General features: G+C 41.7%; 2 protein-coding genes across 4 annotated transcripts in view; one reads left to right on the plus strand and one right to left on the minus strand.

Moving 5' to 3' along the window:
• The window catches only part of syn3 (synapsin III), a 68,604-nt gene that overhangs the window by 12,888 nt on the left and 30,720 nt on the right, over positions 1–24,996 (minus strand). The gene's annotated exons all lie outside the window — the stretch shown is intronic.
• On the plus strand, positions 12,410–24,970 carry LOC131131872 (metalloproteinase inhibitor 3). The gene is made up of 5 exons (XM_058076859.2): positions 12,410–12,680; positions 16,739–16,821; positions 17,754–17,865; positions 20,441–20,562; positions 23,378–24,970. Exons 1-5 carry the CDS (start codon positions 12,551–12,553, stop codon positions 23,573–23,575), a joined length of 645 nt encoding a protein of 214 aa, XP_057932842.1. The 5' UTR covers positions 12,410–12,550; the 3' UTR covers positions 23,576–24,970.

The following is a 24,996-nucleotide window of genomic DNA, read 5'->3' on the forward strand; positions in this document are numbered from 1 at the left end:
TTATTCTTGTAAAATTACTGTTGATTTTTCAGTTTTTGCTGTTTATATTTATAGAAGGTGCTGTCGGACAATAAAAAAACAAACAAATGTGGGCCACAAATGGCCCCTGGGCTGCAATTTGGACACCCCTGGCTTTTACCAAACATGCGGCCAAAGTTTGTTGGCATTTGTCCACTTTCTGAGCATGTGACAATGTCTAATCCCACCCCAGACTTTGTGTTAAGTATTCTATTTATGAATTCATACAAACTGCATGTGCATGTGCAAGTAGAAAAAAATTAAATATAAAGCATCACCCTCCTTTTTAAAACTTCCAGTCTGTTATTCTCACTCAAACAGGAGGACAGAGTCATCTCCAGCCTTTCACCAGAGAATCACTAACATTAAGTCAGCAGGTCCTTTTGTGGTAGGGCTGAAATGTAGTGGAAATTTTTTGGGGGGGAATGAAATTCATTTTCACATCAAAGATGGACTTTGCAATTAATTGTCATTCATCTTATCACTCTTCAAAACATTTTGGGGTCTATGCAAATTGTCAACATAAAGTGCTAAAACTTGTGTAATTCTTTGCCTCGCTAAACAAGCCTGGTCGTATAAAGCTGTGCCATATTTCACCAGTACTGGTAACAGCATTATAACATTTGCAATAGCAATTGATTAGTTAACCAGTTACTGTAAACCAGTTCTTATTTTTAAAGCATTTACTCCCACCACTGATATTGACTAATGGGTGAAAATGCGGGAATGCGTTTCATACATCGGAGTTTTAGCACGTGTCTGAGAAGTACTCAGTAGCAGCAAGGTGCGGCTGTTTGTCTGTGAAGAAAAGAGAGGGTTTGGGTGGATGGGGGCCACAGCCGCCCACTCTGTTTGAACATGCTCCTTCCAGTCATTCCCACGTGCATGGCAATGACGGCACAAGTGGAAGACGCCGACAAGAGACAACCACATCCTCTGCCCCACCTTAGAGTGTTTCCTCATTGATTCACAAGCCGCAAAAACATGCAACGTCACCTTCTCTGCTGGAGGGGTTTACTCAGCAATGGCTACTGTATATCTTATCTCATATCAGAGCCTGTGCGATGAATTACATGATGAAACTGTATTGTCTATTACTGTACACCTAGTGGAGTATTGTGTTCTAAGGTTGTTTAATTGAGGGGTCGTTATTTTATCGTAATTTCATTTATTTTATGAGGTTGTTCAACAAAACAAGCTCCTACCATTAAAATAGACCTTGGTAGCCATTAGCGTTCACAAGCTCTCAGATGTGGAAGTTTTGTGGTTTTCAATATTGATCTCCCCATTTCATCCCAGCTGCCACCCAGCCCTACAAACTCTACAAAAAAGCATGCAGTATGGTAAAAACATTAACTGGGGGAAAAAAAAAGCTAATTGTGCAGTGGGCGATTTTTCTCTTTTATTTCTTAACTCACAGGCTGCCTTCATTATAGTAAATGTGCCAGACAACCAGCTCTGGAACATAATGGAAATACTTCAGGGAAGCCCATGGAGCCCACACCTGCCCCCTCCCTGTGGCTGCCAGGCGTGATGTAAGTGACTCACACAAGACCGTCCCTCAGGTTAATGCAGGGCTCTACATTAACAACCAAAATGACTTGCCCATGAGGAATCCTTCAGGTGAGAACTACTGCCCGAACTTGCCCCATGTAAAATGAAAAGACTGCCATAATGATATCATGTAATTTTTTGTGGCATCACATGAGAATCTCAAATAAATAAAATAATAAAATAAATACCTTACACATGGTAGTCGTAGTAAGCAGTGATATTTATAAGTTGTGCACCACAATGAAACATTATTGAATAGACACATTTGTGTACTAGTAAAGTGTTTTTAATCCAGAAAAAAAAGCTCAATGGTCAAACAATAATTTGTGAAGCAAAGGTGAGAAAAATCCACAGAGAAATGGAAGCGCTAGATTTTGTAGCTTGTGCAAAATCAGCACTTGGTATTGGATCTAATCGTGGTGTTTCATTGTGACCACTTCAAATTGTCACAGCAATGTGATTCACTCACCTGTGCCATCATTTGATTTGCTGCCGCTAATAAAATACTTGTTTAGGAGGCACTGGTTCATCACTTTTTGAGGTTTTCCTTCAGAATTAGACGATGTTGGCATGTTTTCGTAGTCAAACGATCGCTGATTGGTTGATCTCGAACAACGGGTGTGGGTAAAACGTGGACTGTGGATTACGGACCGCGGTCTAAATAAACGATTCTGATTGGTCCATTGCAAGGATTGCTTTGCAAATTACCACCGGAATTACGCAGTCCGTGTTTTACCAACACCCAACAAGAACCGCTTTAAAAAAAAACTCTTGGCAGTATGGCATGCCAAAGTGCACTTGCCCGACGGGAATATCACTGATTGGATTTACTTGCCCGAATTTTGTTTTAACTTGCCCCGGGCCATCGGTACATCGTTATTGTCGAGCCCTGTTAATGTCTGCGGCGCCAATTTCCACCTAAAAACCCATCTATGGTGGAGCTTTCCGCAAGTCAGTGTACGATACATATAAACAGATCTAAGTCATAAAATATGATCAAATCAATCATGAATGGCTCATTCATTAGCCGATAGAACACATGGTGCAACGATCTGGGATTTATGATGGCAACACATTTTACCACATGAATGAGAAGACACAATTGGGTGGGCAGGCAGACCAGGAGACCCTGACCCAGACTGCTTTTCAAGACACAGTGGGCCCAAAGACAGCATTCCAACATTGATAAAAAATATAAAATTGCTTGGGTTGATTGGGTATACTTTTCCAACCATGCAAACATGTAAGTTCACAAGGTTGTAAAAGTGCAAAATATGTTTTATAGCGCCCTACGCTCACTGTGTCACAAGCATGACGCATACATTACAGCTCCGGCATCCAGACTCAATGACAAACAAGTCGTCATGGTGACCCTTTATGTTTACATCCGGCTAGAATGGCAAACTTTAACGCCCACACGATTAAAGTATATACAGCAGAAACTGCCTAATGGGGATGGTAATTATTGTTGTGGATCTAAAGCTCACATGGCTTCCATTAAAGTCCTGGTGTATTTCCATAGTGTGGAAAACACAACTTCTCTTGAAGATGGAAGTTTCCAGGGTGGCTCCTCACAACACAGAGATGCTGACAGACTTGTGGCGGTCAAGTCACCTGCTTGGTAATCACAATTGTATTGCAGTGTCACGCTCTTCAAAGTTTTTCTTTTAAACATATACAGTATTTCTCGCAGATCAAATCATCTAGAAACAAATGAAGATGTTCCTGAAATGAAGACCAGTCTATGTTTTGTGGTCAGGTTGCTTCCAAGACCCACTGTGACATTATCTTCTTATAACTACAGACTAACATCAAAAAAGAAAGCAGTCAGTATATCATCATTAAATCAAGAGTGGAATCAACAAGTAGTAGTGTGCTTTGCCAAAAGTCTTCATGAAGAACTAAATATGTGAGTACCCCAAGATGGTTCCCCAGTGACTGCCAAAGGTCAAGCCACTACTCTAAGTACAGACACACTCAATGGACCCAAATGGGGAGCCATGAAAATGCTAATTCCCAAGGTCCTTGGGTAATGGAGAGATATGGACACAAACTCATCCTTAATTCTGGAAAAAGGGAGACCCCGTGACTGCTCTGAAATGGAAATACAGTACATAGCTCCTGATATGTAATTAAGACGGGGAGACTGCCTCAACTCCCATTTGAGACAGGACATGCTTGGAGGACAGCTGAAAGGATTTCCCATTCAACAGACTGGCTATCTCACTGACCTCTAAAATGCATCATTCGATCATTTCCAATGGAAGATACGGTTGTCTGCTGGGGAAAAAGTCCTTTTCCATTTCACCAATGGGTGCTCTCCATGCACACTCATTTACATAAATTCATCAGCTGTCAGAGCAGCTGGGGAAAGCTGGAAATGGTAATGACCACGGCCTTCCATAGCTTTGAATCCTATGATGAGCACAAAACATGAGACGTCAGAACCGAGTGATGTCACAGGTGTCTAATATTACAGATGGTTAACCAATACCATTTAATACGGCTACTGCTTCAGTCTACTCATTTCAAGTCAAAACAGATTTGTGATTTGTTAAGTACATGTCCAGGCTGTGGTCAAGTCTAGCTTCCATGTGGTCTTTGCAGTAATAGGGTCCTGGACCAATCTTATTAGTGATAATCAATTCAGTAACCTGCGTTCGTGCTTCCGTGGGACAGACAGGCCTGGAGTGAGCCAGTCCTGCAAAAACCATCAACAGTGTGCCACATTCCTCTTAAAAGGAAAAGAGATGTTTCACCCCCCCCCCCCCTTTTTCCGGCGGTATTATGTCTCGGAAAAGGCAAAGCAGGAATGAAGTGACTGATTGACTGGAAGTCACACGACTGAACCGAGTGGAACGTTCAGTCACGTCTCATCAGTGTAGGTATGAGGCTGAATCATAAAGTCCAGCTGGGAGGCAAGGACACAAACAGGTAGGAAAGTTGAACACAAGCACGCACCCATAAAACAAGCCAGGAACGTTCTGTCACTAAGTGGTTCCATGATCCCGTTTCCACTGAAAATACATTAAAATGAAGGAAGCTGGATGGTGTAAACAAGCACCTTCACTGTGACCCTCGGGATAAAAAGCAGATGTGGAGTCTGGATTTGATGTGTTGCTTTAACTACCGACATGCTCCTCTTCTTTCTGCCACTCTTTCAACATTGTCTGGGAAATTGTAACTCACCGAAGCTAAAGCTGCTTGGACAGTCAACAGTCTAAAAATGCAACAGGTGCATATACAGAAGCTGCACCCACAACTACTTCATTCAATGCGACATCTGTTTAAGCAAACGGCTGCAACGCTCACTCCAATATCAATAAACGGCATTTAAAAGCAGGAAGCGTTTAAGTCATAAACGTTTCCTGCTCTCAACCTCTGAAAAGGTGATAAGCAAATGAAGGCCTACTTGACAGCAGAGGAAGGAAAAGGAAGATATGTCAGCACTGCCACTGTTTCCAATGAAGATGTGCTACATTGGGAATGAAGGAGGAAACATCCAGAAACATCTTTGCTTTCATTTAGTTATCATGAATCATTTGAAGGCAACTACGATTCACCATGCAACACTATGTATTTTCTTTAGTCTTAACCAATTGACCCTTTGTCTTGTTACCACTTTAACATCATGCCTAATAATATATACAGAAAAACACCAAATGAGATCCCATGTTGAGGTTATTGTAAGCTATCTTGGAACTGGACAAATATTGTTTAATCTGACTGTATTCCCCAAACTGTTTGTATAGAGTCTCAACTGGCTTACCGGGGGATTCCAATAGTAAAAAATAAATATGCAATGACTAAACACTGTCTGTGTTTTTTAAGAAATCTACGGTCAACGACAGTCAATAAAGCCCACGCCCTTTGGCCTCTCAGCGCACAGACTGCCTATTGTTCAATTTTATTCGATTCCTGTCATCCCGCTACTTCCAACTGGATAAAATGACACAGAATTCCCCCAAATGATTGTAAAAAATACAAAATATACAATACAGTTCCAGTACATGTGGTGCTGAAATGGGTTCCATGGCCAAATAAAGAACTGCAGTGGTTCCTAAACTTTCTTCCCTTCCCTATTCCCCTCAAGCCATCTAAAACAATTAAAAAATCTGAATTAGTTTGCAATATTGAACATGATTCATTAGTTAATTAATTTGATAAATTACGAGTCAAACATTTTTATGTTTATGTTTTATAATTTATTTTTATGTTGCATGGACAAATTTTGATGATTTCATATCAGAACTACAAAATGGATGAATCACCATCTGTTGGGATCCCTCCATTTGTATGTACCAAATGGAAGGTAAAGTTTAACATGCAACCAAAAAGAGTGACATTGACAGGTTTTACCGCTGCGTCGTGCAAGATCGCAACATCAAAGTAATTTAAATCTGCAAGATTAAACACTCTCATTATACAAACTTACTTGTTTGTTCATATAACGCGCACAGAGCAGAGAACTACCTCATACAACCTCAACCTCACTAAATCACGCTGTTTCGTGGTTGAATAATCCCTATTAAAAACATGGGCTGCGATTGCTTCAGCTACCGTATGGAACACATACTACTACTCTTTTTAGGTCTACTATGTTGGGTAATACTATTGTAAAGGTGACAAAAAAGGTGTTATTTCATGTCAAGGAGGGCTGTAGTAAATGTATAAAATCGTACTTTGAAGGTCATAAATATGTTTTCTAAAAATATTCAATTTATAAATAAGGAATCTTACTTTGTGTCAATTCCCTTCAATCACGGCCACGCCTGGAACAGTACTTTGTACTATGGATTTATTGTCCTCTGAAAAGAAGTTAATACACAGTTTGCATTATCTAAACATTGTTTCTCTCCAAGAACCACAACTCCCCAGTGCCGGCAGCACTCATGCAGTCTCCGACCATCACGCTACCACTACCATGACACAATTATCTTGCAAAATATTAAGACATTATTGAGTGTTGAGTCATTTTTCATATTTTCATGGTTTCACCATTTCTATATTCAGCCCAACTCATACGGGCCCACTCTTGTCAGTGAGACATCCCCCAGACCCCTTTAACATCCTTGACCTTTGATCTGCTGGTGACTCACTGGTTCTCCACCAACCAACTTCCCTAAATACGCTTTCTCTTTTGCCTTGCCACGCATGCACCACCTTCCTCTCCAAATGCTCAGGTTTCTGGGAAACACTGCCCTTTCTAAACATTTTCTTTTTCTCCTCAGAAGAAAGACTAATCTCATTTACTGCTTTGTCCCGAAGGACAAATGAATTGGAACACACTAGAGGTGGAATAAAACACTTGTTTATTTATAGCAGGGAGGAAACCCACTTCCTATCTTATCGGGGGAAAAAATTGACGAGCTATTTGGGATTTTGTTGGTTGAATATTTCATGGGATTGTTTTTAAAGTATAAAATGTTACAGTATATTGGCTAGTGAGAGGGCGCCCTTGTGGGTGAAAAGCCTTAATTAGACAACCACTCAACCTTCAGGAATTCCTCCGAGCTTGTTCCATGTTGTCATATTCCCATGTCTATGGTTTGCCTTGGTGTCTCGCTGTCTCGTGCCGTAATACAACATAGTTATTTGTGGGGTTTCCTTGCCAGTCAAGCCATCCAAATATGTGCATGACGGTACATCAGCGGTTACCTTGGGCTCGCATGTGAAGGAAGTAAGCAGTAACTGACCATTCATCACGTTTTACTGCATGCATTGTATGAAGGCTCATCTCAGGTCACGGCTATGGATGCGTTTGCTTCTCGGATATCTTAACTTTACATTGGATGACGTGCACGCCAGAGTCACTAAAGCAGTCGGCATCTGCTGAAATATTCAATGGAGTGGGCAGACAGGCGTGATATCACGTCTGATCCAAATGGAACAATGGGGATGATTGCATCACACTGACAGAAATAAGGGTAGTATAAGGGTAATAGGGTATAAGGGTAATATTAAGGGTAAGGGAATAAGGGTAATAGGGTACAGAAGGGGCCCTTTCCTAGAACTTAGTGTACAACTGACATAAGGTGCCCCGTAAGGGCCAAAAGCTACAGGAATGTTCCCAAGATAAATTATGACCTTTGAGAGTGCCTTTGCAGTGACAGTTTTGCACCCCTTCTGTGTCCAGTTTAAGATTTTGGATTAAGAATCCTATGTAAACACGACCATAGTACAAAATGAAACTAAGGAGGCACTGATAAATAGTTACATAGCAACTCACCTGTTTGAATAACTTTAGCATCTCCATCCATCCATCTTCTATACCGCTTATCCTCATAGGGTGGCGGGGGTATGCTAGAGCCTATCCCAGCTGTCTTCGGGCGAGAGTCGGGGTACACCCTGGACTGGTTGCCAGCCAATCACAGGGCACATATAGACAAACAACCATTCACACTCACATTCATACCTATGGACAATTTGGAGTCGCCAATTAACCGAGCATGTTTTTGGAATGTGGGAGGAAACCGGAGAACCCGGAGAAAACCCAGAGACATCTCTCACCAGATTCTTTTGGACAACTGACAACATGGGCCAATAACGAGAGAGAATAAATATGCTGCCAAGAGCCAGATTCCCAGGTTAATGTGTTTCAAATACCAATGGTCACAGGCAAACACAACTCCAATTGCATATGAATTTGACACATAACATGAAATGTGAACACAACCCAAATAAAACTGTGCTGCTTTGAATTCAAGCTACCAAGCTGGGAACGGGAAAGAACAAACACAAGTGAACAAGCGAGCCTACTCTTTAGAACTCGAAGACACCATTATTCTCCTTTGAAATGACTCCCTATAGAACAGCACAGAGCTTCAGACCAGGGGTCGTCAGTCTGTCCCACTTAGCTTGAACGGCATGTGGGCCATGCAGCAGGGCTGAGTGAGTCAAGGCCGGACACACTCTGCCTTGGCGAGCCCCCTCCCTCCTTCCCTCCCTCCCAGTGGTGCTATCTTTTTAAGCTTCTCCTCTTCCTGCATCTCTTTAGTGGCCTGTCAGTCGGATGAAAGGTATTTCCTCTGACTCACTGCTTTGTTCTCTTTTGTTAACCTTCAACGTCACTCTTACAGACCTTTGATACACAAGGCTGCAGTCCTCACATTTAAAAAAAATAAAAAATTTTACCTTGGAAAAAGACCTTTTCAGAAGATGCAATATGCTGACCTAATTAGACAATATCATTCCTATTTCAGTTGCTTGTTTCAGTTCATACGTAACAGGAATATTATACTATAATATTACATTATTACAGCCCATATAGTCACCTTTATATTCATATTACCCAAATAATAGATAGTTTTAGCTTGTTGTAGGTTATGGCGGCAACACCAGCTGTTGTTATTATTATACGATTATTATTATTATTGTACGTGTTGTGAGATAAATGAAACCAGCAATACAAGCCTGTTGTTCCGGCGACCGAGTATGGTGCCTGTCTCACCAAACACTTACTGACACCTAGTGGCCAACATAGAATACTACAATTACAATTTGAATACATTGTCTTAATGTATTCTTAATGTATTTTTTTGTATGTTTATTTTACCCCAATTAGCCATTTTTATGCTTGAAAGTACTTATAATAATAATAGTATAGTAATAGTAATGTATTAAAATTGGTTTAAACATGCATTTTAAACTGCTGATCTGTATTCAATCACAAAACAACATGCTGTATAACTTGATATACATGTTTGAAAAATTGGGATAAAATTCAACCAGGCAATGTTTTATCATCATGACAACAAAAGTTCAATGAGTTACATGCACATTCTTGCTAAGTGGTTGTGGTTGATAGCGGACATGTTTTTTAACTAATCATGCTCACATTTTACAAGCATGCGCTTGTCAGTCCCCTTAAGGTGAACATCAAATATTGTGGTGATTCAGCAAAGCACCCTAAAGTTACAGTGGGTGTTTCATAGAGCATATCGAGCTGTGCGAGAAGTTTCAAGTCAATCAGATTTATGTGGTGAAAAACCAATGGCACTATGATAGATGATATGATAGAGTCGACCAAGGACATACAGAGAAATATCTACGCGCAATACCCATGCCTAAAAAACACCCATACATTCCCACCGCAAGGCATGCTGGGTAGAATATCGCACTTTTTCTCCCAACATATGCTAGGTTAATCAAATTTTTGCTTGATTGCATAATATGTTAATTAGCTTGTCAGAGAAGTAAAAAAGGAAGTAAAAATGTTTTATTGTTCATAGTTCATATTGTGGGCTGCATGGCAGACACGGACGGGGTTAGCGCACAGGCCACACAGCTAGGAGAGGCGAGTTCAATTCCACCTTCTGCAATCTCTGTGTGGAGTTTGCATGTTCTACCCATGCATGTGTGGGTTTTCTCCGGGTGCTCCATTTCCTCCCACATTCCAAAAACATGCTAGGTTAATTGGCGACTCCAAATTGTCCATAGGTATGAATGCGAGTGTGAATGGTTGTTTGTCTATATGTGCCCTGTGATTGGCTGGCCACCAGTCCAGGGTGTACCCCGCCTCTCGCTTGAAGACAGCTGGGACCCCCCGCGACCCTCCTGAGGATAAGCGGTAGAAAATGAATGAATGGAGTTCATATTGTTGTTGCAGCTGGACTACCCAGCATGCCTTGCGGCATTTGGAAATGACAGCTTCAAGTTACATGTTATGTTTAGCACCTTGTTGTTGGTTTATGTGATGCGTTAACATGCTGTGGATGTGTTGTTTTGATTTCATTGCACCGTGAGCAAGTATGTTGTTCTGCTTGATGCCACCTATATTTAGACAGCCCCACTTCCACATTTTTTTTTCACCAAATGTGGCCCACAAGTCAAAAGTTTGATTCGTAATTGTGACAAATGGTGTCCCCGTTGCTAACAGGGGCCTGGAATTAAAGGCATATTAAACTAAAAGTGAAACAAAAAGGCAACAGTGAATCACTAAATTGCTCTGATAACTGTTTTTCTGGTGATAATTTATGCTTTCAGGTCAAACCACGTGTGGGATATGCGGTATGTTTGGAATGCTGCCTGTTTTTTTCACCATGAGTGAAATCATTTGTTCTATCAAATGAACCAACTCTGACTTCCTCCTAGACCTCCTGTCTTCATCTCCACATTTGGGCATACAAAGTCAAGTCCAGCTATATCATGCATGCCAATCTAGTGTCTAACACAGGAATGTCACATATCTGTTATTTCAGATGTTAGGTCGGAGGCTGGAATAATAACTGACAGGACATTATCAATGAGCCGCAGCAGCACAGCAGCTTTACGTGTTTCCTCGTGATGTCTGTTGCCGTTGAGGGGTCCAACGTTAAATGTCATGCTGTTCTAATCTGCAGAGCAAACACTGACTTTTTTGTGAGGACACATTGATGTGACTCATGTGTGAGGAATGAATAGAAAATCACATAAGCAGTGCCAGTTTCTTTCATCAATACTTTAAGTCAATATTTTTTTCTCATTCACTGATATGAAGGCAAAGATACAAAAATAAAGACTCTAACTCAACACAACCATTAATGAAAGCACATTAGTGGCCATACTTCCTTAACTTGATTATTTCTGGCTGGGTTACATAATGACGAGTATCGTCATTCCTTAACATAGCGCTGCCAGTCTCTGCAGATAAGCCTCTGCAGCGATAACACAGTTGCACTCAGGTTCATGAACACAGTCAGAGGCGGAGGAAGACAAGTTTAATTGGCTAATTTAACCCTGATCGTCATGCTCCGCGAAGCCTTTTGCGAATAGAGACGGATTAAAAGAGACAGTGATTGCTGCTTTCAAGGTCATACAGGCATGATGAAGCAGCTCAGCATATATACTGTATTATATTCATGCTGGTGGCTTGTGTGGGTAGAAATATTAGCATGAAGTCACACATATTTTTTCAGATGAATTTATACACATTCATTTATTTTATGTGAAGGTAACGGTAGCAAAAACTGATTCATTGCTCCACTGCAAGAAACGTTTCATGTTGATGTACTTTCCTTTAGTCCGTAAAACACAGGAAGACAGATCCTCTTTTACACTGGATCAGGGGTGTCCACACTTTTTCCACACCGGGCCACATGTCGAAAAACCACAGGATCTGCAGGGTAACTTCCTTTTTCAATTTTGTTGAACGGCTGTTTATATATTTAAAGACAAAGCATTGTGCTATTATTAGTTATTTTACATTTACATTACATTTCAGCGTTTTTCTCTGTACCTTTTTGCTTAATATTTCAATTTTAGCTGGGTTTTATGTATTTCTACAATGTGTTGCAGAGCAGTGGGCACAAACCGGCCCCTGGGCCACACTTTGGACACTGCTGCATTGGCCAAACCCCAACAAATGACATATCACAAGAAAGGCCAGGATGTCCTCTGCACAGCACAACAACTTTTTCCATTTCAAATAAAACAAAAATGTGTTAAAACTGACATTAATAACCAAGCCGGCAAATTAATTGACAATATTACTGCGCGGGAATGAATACAAATGATTATTATTATATTATACCGAGGTTGAACAGACACAACTCAAGACACAAGACTGCAGCAGCCCGACACCTCGCATGACGTCACAAATGTAGAACAAGTTAATGAAAGCGACTTTGAAATTAAAGTTTCCCGCGGCTTAGATAAGCGGCATAGAAAACGAATGGATTATATACAGGTGGGGAGGTACTCATACCCGGTATGTGTTTGAAGTGACAAAAAAACCCTGTTAGGGATAACCTTTCAGGCATCATCGCGCTGTGATTGGCCGCCCCGCCCCCGGGCTGCAGAGGTGGAGGGCGGCGTCACCGCGTCTATATGAACGCCGGAGCCGCTCTCAGTCATCAGGGTGGAGAGACGCTCTATAGCAAGCAATCCGACACTTGGACATAAACCACGCAGCTCCGACAGCAGCAGCAGCAAGCAGCGGATCCACGCGGACCTCACACGCCGAGTCGCAAGCAGCACAGCGCGGGGAAAGTTGATAGCGATGCAGTCTGTGTACCAGCACCTGATTAGCCTGCTGTTTGTCTTCAGCAGCCTGCAGCTTCAGCAGCTGACCGAGGGCTGCTCCTGCGCCCTGACTCACCCGCAAGACGCGTACTGCAACTCCGACATAGGTGAGTAGTACATTACACCCTGCCACGCTACAAAATGAATATGAATATGAAATATGGCGTGCCTTCCACAAGATGCTCTTACATGTTCCTGTCTTAGAATGGAACACAGATTATTTTAGGTCAGTGCTGAGTGTGAAATTGATGGCTGAGCATCCAACACATATTCATTTCAGCATCATCTGACTTTTAAATGTTTTATTTTAGTTCCATCCTAAGTTTTCACTTTCACTGCACAACTTCATTTGTGAGTACTTAGTAGACTGTATTTCCACTGTGGTGGCGGTGGGTGCAAATTTATTTTTATTTGCCTTTTTACCCCCCCACATATTTGGACCCGTCAAGAGCATTAGAGCATTCACGTTTTACTGCAGTGTTGTAGTATCGTGGATGAATGAACACTGCAAAACAAGGGCTTGCAGCTGTACTATTTACCTTCCCTTCTTCATTAAATTGATACATGAGACTAATATCATGGAACATTGCAAAAAAGCACACAACAAAACCTCTAAATCCCAATAAACCTCCACCACAACCACGTGTTTGCACACACAGAGATATACACTAAATACTCACTTAATACTGATAGCTCGAGTTGCTGGCTACATGTACTCATTGACATAAATTCACATGTTCTGCCCCACAGTTAAAATGATATCTATGACCTAAACCTGTTCAAAACCTTCATCACTGCGGGTGGTGAGGATTGCCTCAACCAGCTCTGTGTTTACAATTTCTCCCGCCTCCATGCCTGCCAAAATCACATTACCTCGTGAGCTGGATTTGAGAGATTGCAAGATCACACGAAAATGGGAAAACCACATGAGAATCCTGGCTCTGACTGGAAGTAGAGTCTGAGCACACGACAACATTTGCTGTCACTGCCTGGTATTTATCCTCATTTCACCCCATATATGATATCCATAAACATGAGTCACTTGGAATATGATATTAAATCGTGGAACAGGCTCATAGGGAGTGAAAATGATGTTTTTGCATGCATCCTGACTGACAAAGGCTCTGTTGGCTTTCATAGAAAGTCTGGATCAGACATCAATGGGAACAGTGGGAACATCAATTCTGAGCCACTTAAATCCCATTTCTAAGTTCCGGGTTTAGCTTGAGATGTACCCTTCACAAACTGCAGGCGGGTGTTGCATTGAAAGTTATTTTCCACGCTGAAAATGACAAGCGATAGTTGAGTTCAAAGCGTTTTGCTCATTTCCTTGGCCTTGACCAATCATCACCCGCAGATATTTGACTCAATGAATCTGAATTAGGGCTGGAAATTGGGTTGTTGAAGTTTTATTTCCATTAGTCATAGTGACACTTACTGCTACGTATCTGAGCATCAGGCCACTGGGTGACCCGCTGCTTGGAGAGCCCTAGCTGGCAGCCATCAAATTGCTGGGTTCAAACCGGGTGGGGGGGTGGAATGAGCAGTGCTTGTTGTTCCAAAGCCCTCCGAAAGCAAGATTAGAGGCCTGGCAGTAAACTTTGACCCTGCGATTTAATATTGCTCCATGTTCGTTCCCAGCCCTTGTGGAGAGTGACAGGAGCAAACCTATACTTGCGCCGTGAACCAGGTCAGTTGCCGAGGATTAATGTGATATGTGTTTATGCTTGGTTCGGGATCAGGCACTGGGAGTAACAGCTCCTGCCCTGCTCTGGCTTTTTTTGTGCATAGAGGACCTTTGTCAACCAAGTGCTGCCTAGCGGCTTTAAAACCTTGCATAGTCATCGGCTTTGTGACCACTCTCTCCTGGTACGTAGATAAATCTCCCCTACCTCTACAGTACATCAAACCTGACAAACAGCAGGACCCCTGTGATGAGGTTATGTAAGCTCGGATCAGGTCGCCACAGCTTTCCCTAAAGTTACTTCAAATACAATGCCATGTCAGAGGCTAGAGATTCCATACAAGGCTGAAATGTTTGTCCCTTTGGCTGAGCATATCAAATCTCCAACCCGTCCCCCCCTCCCCTTCTGATGATCACAAGGCTGCTCTGGGTTTCACTATTTCAAACAGCCAGAATGGAGCACGGCGACGCCACACACAAGAATGAAAAGACAAAGGCTAGACTCGGACTGATTATCTTCATGCATCTTCACATGAGCAAAAATGCATTTTTTTTAACGTTTACACGAACGTGACTAAGCAGATCCAAGATATTATCAGTAGTGATGAAAACTCTCATTGCAGGATTTCTACTCTTCAGTGGAGATTCATTTCAAGTGTTTATTTCTGAGCGTGGTAGTGTGTCATCCTGAGAATTCCTCTTCCACCCACTCGCCTCCCCAGACTTGCACCGCTTCTTCAGCCTGACGCCTCGCTATATTTCTCACTCATATTCACAAACGCCAATGACTAACCTTATTTTTGCCGTCGTACGTAGGCCGGCAGAAACGTTTAACTCAATTAAAGGCTCACCTTAAGATGAAGCGTTGGGCTTGTGTAATCCTCCGCTTTAGGCCAGAGAACTGAATTCACTTCACAGGCTCCCTGTTACCTCTCTTATCACGGTAAAAAAAGGCCTCCCACTCATTTTTTAAAAATGTATGTCACATCCTCTGCACAGAATGAATCTACTATGTGCGTCACAGCTGCAGTGTAAGAGCACGGTATGTGGGATCTCTCATTTATAAATGGGTTAAATAAACACTCGTAAAGTACACTTTTTGAGCGCTGAGGTAGTATGTAAATATAGCTGATGAATGGAAAGGAGGTCAGGGAGTCACAGAAGCGGGGGAATCACACAAATCCTCTGTCCCTAGAGCAGCTGAGGCCTTTTGCACATTCCTCTGGATGATGGCACCACCACCGGGCCAATTAGTGGCTGCTGTCCAACAAGAGGGGTCCTATCTGAAAGTACTTGACTTAAATCAGCTGACATGTAGCCCCCCTTCAAACACTAACATGTTTTTCCTCCCGAGGAATGGTTGTAATAGCATCTAGTGATACCTGCACATTCCCACTCTTAAATGACTCAGTAAGAGGTATGGCAAATAGCACTTGGGTTGCAGGGGTCCATCGAGTAATGAGTACTTCAACATGTTCCTGCATAAATGCATCATTTTCAGCACCAGGTACTGTAAATCTAAAGATTGTCTCACTAGGAACCTCTACAAAGAGGTGGTTTGGTCTTCTTAGCCCTGTGGTCCATTTCAGAGCAACTACATACCAATGTTATTATCTCAAATGGTAGGTTTTCTCCACATTGGGAAGAGAAAACAGGTGGTTCAAATCTGTTGTTACAGCGACACATCCAGCTGGACAAACGCAGCAAGGCCTGATTTTATTGCGACTTCATGTAAACTCAAATCATCATCGTCGTGATCCTGCAATTGCTTCCTTTAAAAGGGTCTTATTCTAAATTTCCTTTAGCCTGGAGGTATTGCAGCAAGACCGGGTTGCCTTCCCTTTGCATTTGAAAAGAAAGAATGAAAAGGCTACTCATTTTCCCTCCGTTTCTGGGGAATGTGAACACCCAAAGAATGTTAGAAGGAAATTCCATGAGGAGAAGATAACAAGCAGGGTCAGTTTTAGTTGTGTCTGCGGCTGCCAAGCTGTGGGCAGCAGGTGAACCTTGTAGAGGACTCTCTTATGCAGGACCCGCACGTCTGCTTCGGCTCCATTTACCCGCTTAACATCGCTCCAGGTCTTGCTTCAACACTGATCCCCATATAGAAGCCAAACACTGTACATGTTACTCTGCTATGACCAATACTTTATGACATTATTACCTCCAAATCAAACTCAAAATGTTCCCTTTAGTGTTTTTCCCTTATTTGTCCCGCTTGGCAAACAGCAGTACTGCAGAAAATCGGATAAACGGATTACCAGTAGTGCCAACCTGGTCCTGAAATTATCTATCCTTTAATGCCTCTTGCTGGCCGGGACGGCGTGTTGTATGACGAAGTAAAGGGGAAAAGCTCAAAAGTTGAATGCACCATGGAATGTAACAGTTTGTCTGAAATCATCTGAAAAGTTGTTGACCAGCTATTTCACATCTCTCTCTCTCTCTCTCTCTCTCTCTCTCTCTCTCTCTCTCTCTCGGCAGTCATTCGTGCTAAAGTGGTGGGCAAGAAGCTCCTGAGAGATGGACCGTTTGGAACGATGCGCTACACCGTCAAGCAAATGAAGGTGAGAGGATAATCGACACAGTGATTTTAAAAGTCTGTTGTCATGTTGTCATCAGTCTAATTCAACAAAAGGTTAAACATTCATTTCACCGAAAGGTTAAATCGTGAAATTATTTTGTGTGATTGATTGATGCTGTTGTTGAAAAAGCATGTCACTTCCTCTATTGTTACGTAAGGCTGCATATTTCTCATAGATCCTGACACCGGCCCACTGCTTAAACAGGAGCCAGGCTGTAGGATTATAGGGCTTTGCAGGCATTACATCTCAACCAAACTCCTCATGTAAACAATCCAACATAAAGACCATCAGTTCAAACACAAATGCATTAAATGGCCTTTTCCTTCCACACTGGAGGGATTATGCTCTGGATTTTGACCTCTCGGTTTATTTATTTGTATTCCAGTCTGCTGATCCCCCCCCCCCCATGTAGTCAGATTAAGAATGCATAGCTTCCCAAATTTAAACAAATCTGATGAGAAAAATGCCATCCAAACTTACGGTGCTTAAGTAACAGTTTGTTCTGGGAGCATTGAGTCTAAACAAGGATTTCCTGTTGTTCCCAGACAAATAAATTGCACCGGAGAAACGTCAACAGTTCTCAGGGCAAACACTAACTCTGCATACCTGAGCTAAATAGAGAGAGCTGAGGTCCACGGCTTAGCAATGAATATGAGGACGGCTTGCCAACACAGCATCAAAGTCGAAGCACATTACACGACATAATCGTGTTATCTATGATTTGGTCAGGGCAGAGCACTAATACTCACATCTCACACAAGGCATTCCTTAAGGAATGTCATCTGAGAAAGCCGACATGCGGAATTTCATGCTGGATTATTTATGTGGGGGCTAAGTAAAGGCTGCAGTGCCAGGGAGAGGGTACGGCATGGCACATGTTTTATTGTGGCGTTTTTTCCCCCATTTTCCTACAGATGTACAAGGGCTTTGAAAAAGTGCAGCATGTGCAGCATATTTACACTGACGCATCAGAAAGCTTGTGCGGCGTCAAGTTTGACATCAACAAGTACCAGTACCTGATCACAGGTAAGATGATTTTAGATATTTAACATGGAATGTTATTTTGGGGTAACCCATTGGATCATTGGGGTGACTCTAAATGCAATGAAGTGGTCAGACAATATTACATTATTAGGTTTGGTTTCTTGGTGAGCTCTCAAGCATGAAATTCCTAGTTATCTGAGATAATTCCATGCGCCCCAATTTGTGGGAACAGTTTTGGTAATGCAAGGTCCAAAGATGCATGCATTTCACACCTTCTGGATGAACTAAAACAGATAAAAGAGAGACCCTGTGTGCTTTGACTGCTTCTGGAAGTATATTACACTTTTTTTTTTAATCCAGAGGCATTAAAGGATGACACACTTAACACTTTTTGTTCCTGTTGGTTAATGGCAGATGTGTCTTTATACACCCTATGGCAGGGGCGGGCAAATATTTTGACTCGTGGGCCACATTTAGTTAACAAAATTGTCCAGGGGGCCAGAACATATATTTAACACACACTATTTTATGCTTATAATTTTCCTTGAATTATTTGTCTAATTTTATATGTAAAAGTGTTATACTATCAGCTGTATGTTCTCATGTCCCTTTTTTCAGGAGCACTTTAAACACCAGACCACATCAAACTATGTCATTTAATTTTACAGTTTTGTTGTTTGTTTTTTTTTTTCAAATAAAACATCCGACTTGCAAGTCATGTTGCCAGTTTGTACGTATGTTAAAAGTTGAAATACTTAGAAAGCAACTGGTTGGCTGGATTCAAACGCCACATGTGGCCCCCGGGCCATAGTTTGCCCATCCCTGCCCCATGGGGCCCCCTATGGGTTTTGTTTTGGCGATAAATGGTCAATGACTTATGGGCAAGCACTGCCCTAGCCACACCTCTAGAGACAATTTGGTTGATGGCGGCAGTGTTTTTTTTCTGGCTGAAATTTAGTCCGCTGAATGTGTGTACCAAATTATGTGGTGATTTGGCTAAACGCACTCAACTGTAACATACAGTTTTATGGAGCTGTGTGGAAAAAAATCCATGTTATCTGACTTATGGGGTCAAACACAACAGTGTTACGCGGTGCATGCATTGACATAGCTTCTCCGTGTTGCGTTCACTGAATCAGGAGTAAAAGATTTAGACACCCCATGTATAGGTACACCACGTCTGCAGATTGGTGATGTGTCGGTCAACAGATTTTAAATTGACAGTATTAATATGATATTTAACTAAACCGAGTACAACCTACTCTAATAAACAATATCATTTCCACTCAAGTTGACACATCCTCTGAGGACAGGATGTTTTTTTGTGGGGGGGGGTATCCAATGGCTCAGCCAGCAGCAAACTGTTTTCAGTCCCACAACTTATAATTACAAGCCAGCAGGAAGCAACTGGTTTCCAGTGTATTTTACGAGTTGCTATTTCCAACAGAAGTGTAGTTTACTTTGGACCCTGCGGTGCTCTGCATATATAACCATCGCTAAGCTCTGACCTGTAAATACTGTAACTACATCACACGGCGCGAGTGAACAAGCCGTCGGGTTGCCAAGCGATGGCTGCGATGTTTTTCCGGGCCGGGGTGCGAGTGACATCACTGCAGCTCTCACGGTGTCTATATTAAGTCGTGTAGGCAAATTAAAGACACTCGGGCATGTGAGAGGGCCGTCTTCAGCTTTCTTTGATGGGACCGGTATTTTAGGAGCGTGTCACACGCTCAACACGATGTTAGACGTCTGCAAGTGACTCCATTAACCTCTGTGCGCGCCGAGCAGGAGGTTCACAGGGATTGAAGGGGAAAATATATGTGAACTGTCAAATTCCTGCATGGTGAAAACATGGTGACATACGTGTGACATACCCTGATGTTCCCGGGTGCTTGCGGGCTGCTATAGACTAGCGCACCTGTCTCAGGAGTCAGTAAGCTGCAAACAGTCCATGTTGACCAAAATAGACACGCGGTGACCTTTGGATATTCAGAAATAGGGGTGATGGTTTAATTGGGCTTACTGTGTGAGATTGTTTTACCATGCATGAATGAATTGGTACCTTGGGGGTGGAAATTCCAAAATGTAGTGTTGCATACAAAATATTTTGGCAATTAATGACAAAAGTTGCGTATTGCAACATTAATGAGGTACCCCGCCATGGGTTGTGCTCAAAAGGCTTACATCCAACCCTACATGTAAAAATATAGTTTTATAATCATACAAATGGTCAGTGACTAATAAGTCACTCAAATTGTTTATGATTGCCAGTCCTCGAACAGTGTGTACCAAATATTGTGGTCACATGGACATACATATCATATACGTGCAGTTTTTTGTGGCTCTGTTTCTTAGCATGGCGAGCATAGTATTCAATGCTGCATACCACACATGGCTGCACGGCTGCTGCAGACTCATCGTCGTCTCCTGTTTACTACCAGAGGAAAAAACACCAGCTCATATTTTCAAATCATGTTAAAAGCAACACCATACACTTTCATCAACTAATCAGCACACCTCCACTGAGACTGAGCCACACCATAATAATTCAAAATTCATCTCCAAAACAGCTTTTTTTAAGAGCTTGTGATTGACCAATTTCCTTGTATTTTCTCAGGGCGAGTGTATGATGGCAAGGTTTACACGGGACTGTGCAATTTCAATGAGAGGTGGGAGCGCCTGTCATTGGCTCAGAAGAAAGGCATCAACCACCGTTACCAGCTGGGCTGCAACTGCAGGGTGAGTGGAAACCAGTATTCAATGCCTGACAAGGACACCTTCTGTAATAAGTTAAAATACTTCAAATAACCTTCAAGAGGAAAAGTATCCTGCATCTGTTTACACTACCGCTGAGTATTGGTGGATTATTACAATGACCCACTTGTTCCTAGCATGGGTCAGCACCTATGAACAGCATGTTCTTAAAAGAAAGGGGCCCCCAACCATCAATCAATCAATCTTTGGCTACGCTGTGACTCGCCAAGGCACAAACATCATCCGAGTTAAATGTGCCTCTTCTTCACCAAATGATTAACTGTGCTAGAACGTTTCTAAGATGATTCCTCCAAAGCAGGAAGTTGCACCAACCTTTAGACCTTCATTAGACTTCATTTGGCTCATTCAAAATTTCAAATAAAAGCATCTTTTTGCAGCTGGTGACTTTCTGTCAATAAATAGCGTTTCCGATCATTACCTCCGTGAGAGGTTACACGATGTGACTCGTCCTGTGCGTGCTTTTTGTGCAAAAACACCTGGAGGCTGGATGCATGAGAACCTTGAACAGAATAATTTGGGATTGACAAAAACATCAGAACCTTAGAGTAAAATGCCCATCATGTGAGGCATGAACAGACATGTTCTGTGCGTTCTAAAGATATAAAAACAGATAAAAAGATTGCTAAGAATGCAACTATTCCCTCTATAAACCCTTCTGAAAAAAACTCCAACGTCCATAATGTTACCTACATATGTACGAAGATACAGCGACATGGTTATTATTATGGTTATTAACACAATAATGTTACGCCAAAGAACTACTTTACTTTACTTTACACAAGCTAGCGACGAGCTTCACCACACACTCATTCATACTGCGTCAGGCCTCTATAGAAAGGTAACTCTACATATTGGGAATATTTAAAACTACCAAAGTACAGCAAAATAATGTGTAATATGTTATCATGAATGTACTTGTTACTGCATGATTACAGCATGGATATACAGTGAAGAAAATAAGTATTTGAACACCCTGCTATTTTGCTATTTCTCCCACTTAGAAATCATGGAGGGGTCTGAAATTTTCATCGTAGGTGCATGTCCACTGTGAGAGAGATAAACTAAAAAGAAAAATCCAGAAATCACAATGCATGATTTTTTAACAATTTATTTGTGTGATACAGCTGCAAATAAGTATTTGAACACCTGTGTATCATCTAGAATTCTGACCCTGAAAGACCTGTTAGTCTGCCCATTAGAAGTCCACCTGCACTCCATGTATCATCCTGAATCAGATGCACCTGTTTGAGGTCGTTAGCTGCATAAAGACACCTGTCCACCCCATACAATCAGTAAGACTTTAACTTGTAACATGGCGAAGACCAAAGAGCTGTCCAAAGACACCAGAGACAAAATTGTACACCTCCACAAGGCTGGAAAGGGCTACGGAGCAATTACCAAGCAGCTTGGTGAAAAAAGGTCCACTGTTGGAGCTATCATTAGAAAATGGAAGAAGCTAAACATGACGGTCAATCTCAATCGGAGTGGAGCCCCATGCAAGATATCACCTCGTGGGGTCTCAATGATTCTAAGAAAGGTGAGGAATCAGCCCAGAACTACACGACAGGACTTGGTCAATGACCTGAAAAGAGCTGGGACCACCGTTTCCAAGGTTACTGTAGGTAATACACTAAGACGTCATGATGTGAAATCATGCATGGCACGAAAGGTTCCCCTGCTTAAACCAGCACATGTCAAGGCCCGTCTTAAGTTTGCATATGACCATTTGGATGATACAGAGGAGTCATGGGAGAAAGTTTTATGGTCAGATGAGACCAAAATAGAACTTTTTGGTCATAATTCCAATAAGTGTGTTTGGAGGAAGAAGAATGAAGAGTACAATCCGAAGAACACCATCCCTACTGTGAAGCATGGGGGTGGTAGCATCATGCTTTGGGGGTGTTTTTCTGCACATGGGACAGGACGAGTGCACTGCATTAAAGAGAGGATGACTGGGGCCGTGTATTGTGAGATTTTGGGGAACAACCTCCTTCCCTCTGTCAGAGCATTGAAGATGGGTCGTGGCTGGGTCTTCCAACACGACAACGACCCGAAGCACACAGCCAGGAAAACCAAGGAGTGGCTCCGTAAGAAGCATATCAAGGTTCTAGCATGGCCCAGCCAGTCTCCAGACCTGAACCCAATCGAAAATCTTTGGAGGGAGCTCAAACTCCGTGTTTCTCAGCGACAGCCCAGAAACCTGACTGATCTAGAGAAGATCTGTGTGGAGGAGTGGGCCAAGATCCCTCCTGCAGTGTGTGCAAACCTGGTGAAAAACTACAGGAAACGTTTGACCTCTGTAATAGCAAACAAAGGCTACTGTACCAAATATTAACATTCATTTTCTCAGGTGTTCAAATACTTATTAGCAGCTGTATCACACAAATAAATTGTTAAAAAATCATGCATTGTGATTTCTGGATTTTTCTTTTTAGTTTATCTCTCTCACAGTGGACATGCACCTACGATGAAAATTTCAGACCCCTCCATGATTTCTAAGTGGGAGAAATAGCAAAATAGCAGGGTGTTCAAATACTTATTTTCTTCACTGTAAAATGATAAAACATTTTTGTGAAGTGTTTTAATTCTTGGTGGATTAAGTGTGTCCCATTAGATGCATTGATTAGCTACCTATTTTGATCTGTTTTTATATCTTTCAAACACAGAAAAGAGAAAGGATTGTGGATGATGGCCATGAGTTTTCCTTTTGCTTAGGAAATATATCAACTTCAACCTCCATTAATTTCAAGTTTAACTGTTGACATTTTTGTCTCTGCAGATTAAGCCCTGTCACTACCTGCCCTGCTTTGTGACCTCAAAGACAGAGTGCCTCTGGACGGACATGTTGTCCCACTTCGGCTATCCCGGCTACCAGTCCCGACACTACGCCTGCATCCAGCAGAAGGAGGGCTACTGCAGCTGGTATCGGGGCATGAATGCCCGCGATAAAACTGTCATCAACACAACTGACCCCTGAACCCGAACAAATCCTGCCTGAGCAATTGCATTGCTTCTTCCCCCTTTTGACTCCATCTAGCCCCTTTTAGCCTCTATAGTATTACAGGACTCAGTCCCGCATTTAAGGGCAAAAAAAAGACATCAAATCCATTGCAGTGCCTGTTTGGTAGCACTTCTGATTGAATTGTTTTATTGTTGTACAGACCACCCAGTTGAAGTGTTATTCCCAGATTATAACTCAAATATTCCTATGGGGTTCGGTGGTGTTGAAAAGGCAACATAGTCTTTCTTTAAAGGCTAATAGGAATGTATGACATAGATCTCCACCTCTAATGGGATCTTCGGAAGAAAAATACAAGCTCGGAAAACATCATTCAATGATTCAATGAACAACCAGCAATCAGCCTTCCATTATGGACAGCATCTTTCCAGTACATTAGCCATATTCTACAGATCATGTGCCAATGTGAGGTATGACTCCTCTTATTTTGGCTTCAATCATTTTAAAAAAGAAATGTCTGTTACAGTGCAGACGCACAAAAAAGCTCACGTTGTCCTGAGATGGTTATATTTTGTTTTGTATTGTACATAAGCTACAGAAATCAACTCAGCTGAAACCTCTGTGATACATTTATTTATCTGTTTATTGGATCAGACGCTAGATTTGCTGTGGATGTCTACATAAATATATATATAAACATATATATATATATATTAAACATAAAAATACTGTCCTGAATGAAGGACCAGCATCTCCAAGTTGAATATCGTGGTTCTTCTTTTTGTGATTATAATTTCCTTGTCTGGTACTCTTCACAAACCAATCAATTATACGCAGAGGTTTCAAATAGTGAGATATTTTTTATCTTTTTGTATTTAACTATATCAAATGGACACATACAGTATATGAAAGTAACAATATTATCACTAAATTCATTCTTCCTCAGCTGCTTTTTCTTATTTTCTCTTCCCAGAGCAGTATCTTCGGTTCATTCCATGAAACTGATAAGGCACAGATTTGTCTCCAAAAGGGAGGAACAGCCCTATCACCACTAATAAAGCATTACACTAAATGCTTTGACCACAAAGATTCATTTGTGTCAAACTTTCAAAAGTTGAATGAGAAAATATACTGATGCCGTTATCAGAGTTTTATTGCAGACAAAATGAGCGACCTTCAACCACCAACAAATCCACTTAAAGCTGTCCTCTCTTCTGTCTTAAATTGTGGTGATAAGGCTCTTCCTCCAGCTGAAGTGTTTGCGTGTCCCACATTTCTGTAAATATACTGTTTCAAGTTTGATCTTTATGGAAAAAATATCCAATCAAGGAAACTGTGTACAGTCTGTGTGCAAACGCTGTTTCCTGAAGTGTGGCAATTTTATATTTTTATATTAAATATTTAATAAATGTTTGCTTTTGGCTGATTTGTTGACATAA

Source organism: Doryrhamphus excisus, linkage group LG2 (genome assembly GCF_037039965.1).
Source record: "Doryrhamphus excisus strain RoL-2023G ecotype Guam linkage group LG2, RoL_Dexc_Guam_v1.1, whole genome shotgun sequence".
Lineage (NCBI taxonomy): Eukaryota > Metazoa > Chordata > Actinopteri > Syngnathiformes > Syngnathidae > Doryrhamphus > Doryrhamphus excisus.